This window comes from Mobula birostris, chromosome 6, assembly GCF_030028105.1.
Source record: "Mobula birostris isolate sMobBir1 chromosome 6, sMobBir1.hap1, whole genome shotgun sequence".
NCBI classification, from domain to species: Eukaryota; Metazoa; Chordata; class Chondrichthyes; order Myliobatiformes; family Myliobatidae; genus Mobula; species Mobula birostris.
In genome coordinates this window covers 182,236,295-182,244,259 of record NC_092375.1, presented here as the reverse complement: position 1 = coordinate 182,244,259, position 7,965 = coordinate 182,236,295, and the positions used below count along the sequence as shown (strand labels likewise).

Genomic DNA, 7,965 nt, shown 5'->3' with positions numbered 1-7,965 from the left:
TGAATCTGATTTCCAACGTTAAGTAGAATGGGTAGCGATCAGTTGTACAGAGATACGCTTTGGTAATCAGAGCTGCGTGTAGAGCTAAGGGAAGCGTCGCCCAGGCTCAGAACTGCTGATATCTTCCGTTCAGCAGCACCTCAGCGTTTTGAAAGGAGTAGCTCCTTCCGAACATTTGCAATGCTTTTGTTCCGAGAGTGTGGATCGGGATATATTGTTAATTGTCCTCTGCGCCGGTGCCTGGCTCTGCTGGGGGACCCTGAGTTGTAGATGTTGGCGGGCGGTCTGGTTTTGGAGAGCGGAAAAAGGCTGTGTTGTTGATGATGCTTTTCTGACAAAGGGAGGCAGAGTGGCTGAAAGAGGAGCACAGACCGAGCGGATTCGGACCGACTGTTTAAATCGGGGCAAAACATCCGCAACACAACAACCATGCCTGTGCGGAGAGGGCATGTTGCGCCACAGAATACCTTTTTGGGGACTATTATAAGGAAATTCGAAGGTCAAAGTAAGTAAAAATAAACATACTTTCTGCAAAATTTCAAGGTCCAATTAATCTGAATGTGTGGCGGCAGGTTTTGCGTCCTTCGGCAATTAATCTTTCGGTGTTTGAGAAAATACAAAGATTATTGTAAAGGCGGGGTAGTATTGTCAATATAGCTTTATTTTTATGTTTGGCTTTCTTTACAAAATTCAAATAATAATCGGCCATATCACTATTGTTTTGGAAATCCAACGTAAGTCGCTACGTCTCTGTATCGTTTATATAATTTAGCATCAGTCCCACCAGACGACGAAACCAACCAGTTTCCAGGAATAAACTCTAATTTGAAAGAGTATAAATACAAACTGAGCATTAGCAAACGGTACTCCCTGACAAGTGAAGACTATTATGCCATGTGCTTCTATATAAAACAGGAGGATTTTTTTTTCTCTAATGACACTTTAGTTATAAACAAAGTTGTACCATTTTTTCACCAAGTAAATTAAGTGATACAGTGGATTTACATCCAGGATTTGTTCCCAAGGTTACAACTAGCCCAGCTAAACAGAAGTAATATGTATCTTCTCTTTATGATAGTTAAAGGTTTGGCAATGTTGGTCCATGACTAAGAATATGGATGAGGAGTATAAAATTTCCCACATAATCTTTGCCTATATGAGATAAGATGACTTCCAGAATCATTGACCTATACTAAATGCAAGTTCTTTGAATGTAAACTCAGGTTCATTATATTTTCTGTGAACAAACAGGGAACACAGTTCTTCCTTCTAGAAGAAAGGGCATCAGCCTGAAATGTTTATCCTATTTCTCACCACTACTATTGGCTGATTTGTTGAGTACTTCCAATATTTTTTGGCATTATTATGATATCTTTGCCAATACTTATGAAAGCATGCAAGAGCTTCAACATCTGAACCTTATGATGTCAACTTCATAAACATTACAAGAAAGTTGACTCAGTTTTCATGTTAACCTATCTGTCAGGGTAAAACGAGGAATAGCACAAGTCGCCTGTAGGCAGACATCTGCCCTGTTCATTACTGTGTTACATTGTTCATCTAAAAGTCTTCTAAAATTGATGTTGAAGGTGTTAAATATTCAAGATCATTAAAGAGGTGTTATTACTAAGCATAGGAGAATTTTCCTTATTTCAGCACCAAACAGTTCTACTAAATTACAGCATTGTTAGATACTAAATTAAATCTCATAACATTTGTTTAAAAACTTCAGCTGATTTCCCCCTTCTGTTTCTCATATTTGGCAACCATGGCTGTTTCTGAACAAGTCCATTGCTGATTGCTGTCAACAGCTTCAGCTGTAGGAGAATCCATCCTAGCATTTTGAAAGAGACTGTTCTAAAGGGGCCTGTACAACTAAATTATGTTGAAGCCCCATTATCAAACCAGTCTATTGTGCAAGCGAATTTCATCTGTGTTGTTTTGAACAAATGCTCAGTCATTTTGCTTTTTCAGTGCATTATGAAGTTTAACTTGGGCTGTGAAAAAGCACATGAGCTCTTTGTCCCTTCTCACATGACATGGTTGGCTGGCTTCCCAGTCACCAACAGGTGCACAGCAGTTGGATCTCCTGGGTTCCGACAGTTCAGTGCTTATTGTATTCAGCTAGGCAGGAAGTTTTGCTACTTGAAAATGTTACTCTCAAAGGAGTGTACAATGCTACGTGGCTTGAAAAAGTTGTTAATGCTTGGTCACTGTCAATGTTGTAGACCAGGGTTCCCTACCTTATGCCATGGATTAGTACTACTGAGCAAGGGGTCAGTGGATCCCAGTTTGGGAAAGCTTGTTGTAGACTCATTTTATGGAGTATATTGCAATCTTACCTTCAGTTCCTGTTTTCTATGGTGCCTGAAACTCTTCACTACATCCTCAGTTGTCATTAAGTCAGTTAGCTGTCATATCTGCATGACTGAAATAGCATAATCATGTTTTTCCTGCTGATCCAGCAACTGACATAGCACACTACCCAGTGAAACACAGCACAGCAATAGAATTAATGATAATGCAGAGAAGGTGATTCCTTTCCACAAATCAGTATTAAGATCATAAGATGTATAAGTAGAATTAGGCTAGTTGACCCATCAAGTCTGCTCTACCATTTCATTATAGCTGATCCATTTACTTTTCAGCCCCAATCTCATGCCTTCTCCCTGTATCTCTTCTTGCCCCGACTAATCAAGAATCTAGCAACATCTTCCTTAAATATACTCGATGACTTGGCCTCCAAGGCTGCCTGTGTCCATGCATTCCACAGATTCACCACTCTCTGGCTAAAGATATTCTTCCTCACCTCTATTCTAAATTAAAATCCTTCTATTTTGAGTAATTGTCCTCTGGTCTTGTACTCCCCTACTATAAGAAATGTCTGCTCTATTGAGGCCTTCCAATGTTCAGTAGGCTTTAATGAGATTCCACCCCCCCCCCCCCACCATTCTTTTGAATTCCATTGAGTACAGGCCCAAACCCATCAAATACTCCCTATATGATGAGGTTTTCAGTCCTGGAATAATTTTTGTTCACCTCCATTGAACCCTTCCAATGTCAGCACATGATTTCTTCTATAAGGGGCCCAAACTGCTCATAGTACTCCTAGTGAGGCCTCACTAGTGCCTTATTTAACCTCAACATTATATCCTTGTTTTTATATTCTAGTCCCCTCGAAATGAATGCTAACATTGCACTTGCCTTCTTCACCACAAATTCAAACTGCAAATCAACTTTTAGGAAATCCTGCATGAGGACTCTGAAGACCCTTTGCATCTCAAATTTTCTCAGCATTTAGAAAATTTAGACTATACACTTCCTGAAACTGTATTCCATTTGCCATTTTTTGCCCATTCTCCTACTCTGTCCAAGTTCTTCTGTAGCCTCTTTGCTTCCTCAACACTACCTGCCCCTCCACTTATCATTGTATCATCCACAAACTTTGCCATAAAGCCATCATTCCATCATCCATTGACATATAACGTAAAAAGAAATGGCCTGAACACAGACCCCTGTAAAACACCACTAGTCACCAGCAGCCAATCAGAAAAGGATTCCTTTATTCCCGCTCCTTGTATCCTGCCAATCATCCAATACTCTATCCATGCTAGTATATTTCCCGTAATACCATGGGCTCTAATTTTGTTAAGCAATCTCATGTGTGGCGCCTTGTCAAGGTCTTCTGAAAATCCAAGTACACAACATCCACCGATCCTCCTTTTTCTATTTTGCTTATTTCTTCTAAGTATTTCAACAGATTTGTTAGGCAAAGTTTTCCCTTAAGGAACCATACACGCTTCAACCTATTTTATTGTGTGCCTCCAAGTACCCCGAAACCACATCCTTAACAATCAACCCCAATATCTTCCCAATTACCGAGGACAGATTAACTGGCCTATTATTTCCTTTATCCTGCCTCTCTCCCTTCAAGAGTGGAGTAACATTTGCAATTTTCCAGTCCTCTGGAATTAGTTAGATATTGCACATATTTCAATTTGAGTAATTGATATACACTCAGGTTGTTAGCTGCATGCAAGGGCCTTCCATATCTCTATAACTTTAAATATAAGAAGGGCTTTAATGTGTGGATCTTTGGCATTACTTGTGGGGTAGGTGTAATGCATGGAAGGAGGACAGGTTACACCTGAACTGGAAGGGGATCAATATCCTTGCATGGAATTTTGATTATGCTACTCAAAGGTTTTACACTAATTTAGCAGGTAGAAAAGAAACATTATCACTATACAATGGTGAAGAAAAAAGTAGAAAGTAATTCAGACAGTTCACTGGGAATAGGAGACAGGCAGGTTAGAGGAATGAAAAGGCTTAACGGCATCAATGCTAATAGATAAGAGTTCCACACACAAGTCAGATGAGTTTAGGTCGTCCATCAGCATTTGGAATTATGACATCATTATATCACAGAAATTTGATTGAGGGAAAGGCAGGACTGGCGGTTTACATTCCAGGATATAGAATTTTCAGGTGTGACGGGAATACAATAAAGTAATTACAATAGAGTAATTCACACTATTGTTCAGGAACAGCATTACACACTTTTTAGAGAACATCCTGAAGAGATCATCCAATGAAGCCATATGAATAAGACTTAGGAATAAGAAAGAGGCAATCATTTTGTTGGCGTTATATAATCGGGCTGCCAATATTCAGCAGGAACTAGAGAAATGGATAACAAATCAACAGAACTTAAGTGCAATAGGGTTGTTTTAGTTAGGATTTTTAATTTTCTCTATTAATTATATTACCTTAGTAGAAGGGGCTGAGAAAGGGTGAAATTTTGTTAAATTCATTCCAGAAATACTTAAGACTATGTGAACTGCAAGAGGCAGGACAATACTTGATTTTATCTTGGGAAATGAAACTGGGCAGATGGTGTAAGGGTCGATGGTCAACCACTTTGAGAGGTGGTGGATACAGCCCAGACCACCACAGGAAAAATCCTTCCAACTATTGATCACATCTACAAGGAGCACTCCTACAAGAAAACAGCATTCATCATCGAGGGCCCCCCACCATCTAGATCATGTTCCCTTCTCACTGCTGCCATCACGATAGAGGTATAGGAACCTTAAGTCCAATACCACTTGGGCAAAACCTGTCTCACAAATTTGAGTTTTTTGTAAAGGTAATGGAGCCTGTTTCAACACATGGGATTCAAGGATAGTTAGCTAATTGTATCCACAAATGGCTTGGTGATAGATGCAGAGGTTAGTGGTTAAAGGATGAGAAGTCTTAAGTGGTATACCACAGGAATTGGTGCTGGGATCCTTGTTGCTCAGAATGTACCATAACGACTAGAATGTGAATCTCGGAGGTATGGTCCGTTAGTGTGCAGACGACACAAACATTATTGGGGTTTTGTGAATAGTGAGGAAGATTACAAAGGCTACAACTGAATATAGGTCAGGTGGAAATTTGAGTAGAGCATTGGCAGATGGAGTTTAATCCTAACAAGTGTGAGGTTATGTATTTTGGGAAGTCAGATAGATGTAGGCCATATCCAGTATATAGTTAGGTTCATATTCAGTATATGATGAGGCTCTGAGCACTGTTGATGAACAGAGACATTTGACTCAAATCCATAGTTCCATGCAAAGTCAACACAAACAAATAGGATGGTGAAGAAGGCATATTGCATGCCTGTCCTTGTGTGATAAGAGCATGGAATATAGGGTGTTACATTTCAACATTACAAAGCAGTGGTTAGACTTTGCTTGGGAGTGTTCTGGTTGCCACACTATAGAAATGCTGTTGTTGCGTTGGGGAGAGTGCAGAGGAGTTTCACCAGGACAGTGCCTGGACTACAGGTCTTCACTTATCAAAGTTCAAAGTACATTTATTATCAATGTGTGTATACATTATACAGCCTTGAGACTCGTCTCTATAGGGGTGGAAATCGGAGGTGTGTAAAATTATAAGTGGCATTGATGAGGTAGATAATCAAAATCTTATCTCCATGGTTAGGGAATCAAAAATAAATAAAGCATAGGTTTAAGTTGAGAGGTAGGAGTTTCAAAGAGGTTTGAGGGTAACTTTCTTTACAGAGAGTATCTAGAACTCACTACTATATGAGGTAATTGCCTGGTACAATCAGTCTGTTTAAAGGACATTTAGATGGACACTTTAATAGGCAAGGCATAGAAGAATATGGGTTAGTGTGGGCAAGTAGAATTGGTGTAGCTGGGCAGTAAGGTCAGCATGGATATGATGGACCTATTCTGTGCTTGCTCCGTCAAAAATGATCAAACCGAGATTTAAAAATTACAAGTTTTCATGAGATAACATTAGAGAAGCTTAGCTGAAAATATTCAAAACAGATGCAATACTTCTCCTCAATTAACAATGCACCTTGTCCATTTCCCTGACAATTTTCTTCATAATTTTATTTTAAAATTTACTGAGGTAAAATGTTATGACCATTGAAAATCTCAAATAAAAACAGGAAGTGCTCAGTAAATGCAGTGCCCACAGAGTAGGAAACAAAGTTACCAGTTGAAGTCAATAGCGCACACAAAGTGTTGGAGGAACTCAACTGGTCAGGTAGTATCTATGGAGAAGAGTAAACAGTCGACCGAGATCCTTCTTTAGGACTGAGACGGAAATGGAAGGCGCCGGAATGAAAGGGTAGGGGGAGGGTACAGAGGCGAGCCAGAAGTTGATGGGTGAAGCCAGGTGGGTGGGAAAAGTTGAGGGGCAAAGAAGAAAGAATCTGAAAGAAGTGGAGAGTGGACAATTGAAGAAAGAGGAGGAGGGGACCCAGGGGGAAGTAATAGGCAGGTGAGAAGAAGTAAGAGGTCAGAGTGGGAAATAGAGAAGGGAAGGGGGCTGAAATTTATTCCCTGGAAGGAGAAATGAATACTCATGCCATCAGGGTTGAGGGTACTGTACCCAGATGGAATTTAAGGTGCGGCTCCTCCACCATCCGGGTGGCCTCCTCTTGTGCCAAGATGAGGCCATGGATCATCTTGTGGAACAAGGGTGGGAATCGGAATTGAAATGTTTGGCCACTAGGAAGTCCCATTTGTGGTGGTTGGTGTGGCCCTTAATCAGACTTCAGTACAAAGTTCATTGTCACATACACAGCAGTTCAAATGTTAAGATTCATGATGTAATTGATATTTCTGTTCTGCTTCAGCACATCTAAGGTAAAATTTGACACGTAGCAAGTAAATGAACAAATTTGTAGATTATGCTCATAACGGATACCCAATGAGTATTTTTCTGTGTGCTAAATTCGTAAACTTGCTGGGCTTATCCTGGCTGAAACTGTTACTACAAACATCAAACATTGTGTGGGATGACATTAGATAGTATAAAGAAAAAAAATACAAATGTCATGGTGTAGATGCATAGTCATATTTAAGTAGTTCAAACGTTTGGAATTCATGAGCTCAGTGAGTAATCTTGATAATCAAAACTAGAGATGAAGTTTTGCCCTGGGTCAACTGGAACATGGGTATATTCTTACAACCACAAATTAGCTCCTATGCATTAAGATATTTTCTTCACAATGTTACTAACAAAGACGGTGTACAGTACATTTATAATATTATTCATTCCTCTTTTTCAGGCATGTCTTCCACTGAATCAAATAATAAGATATACAGGCAGTTTTGAACAATCAAGGCCTTTCGTTGAACATTGATAGCATTCAAAACTATTGTACACAAATTCAAGATCCATTTTGTAATTGGATGGTCCCACTGGCAGCAATCAGAATGAATCAATTTTTGGTGGTGTAACTTAGGTGACAAATATTTGCCAAAAGAGAGAGAAATCTTTTTGATTCCTCTTTAAATAATAGATTAGTGTCCGTGAGGTTCACCTGAATGGGCACCCTTAGTTCCCTGAGTTTGAAGTCTCATCTCAAATCTAAGATTTCCAACTGTGCAGTAAGATGTTGGGTTTCATAATTTTGTCATAGCTGGGGGGATGCGGTTG

The 7,965-nt window shown here is 39.7% G+C and overlaps 1 protein-coding gene across 1 annotated transcript in view; it reads left to right on the top strand.

Moving 5' to 3' along the window:
• The first annotated feature begins 429 nt into the window (after positions 1-429).
• The window catches only part of LOC140198771 (voltage-gated inwardly rectifying potassium channel KCNH7-like), a 581,620-nt gene continuing 574,084 nt past the window's right edge, over positions 430-7,965 (top strand). The window contains exon 1 of the mRNA XM_072259781.1: positions 430-505. Coding sequence (XP_072115882.1) covers positions 430-505 — 76 coding nt within the window. The remainder of the gene's footprint in view (positions 506-7,965) is intronic.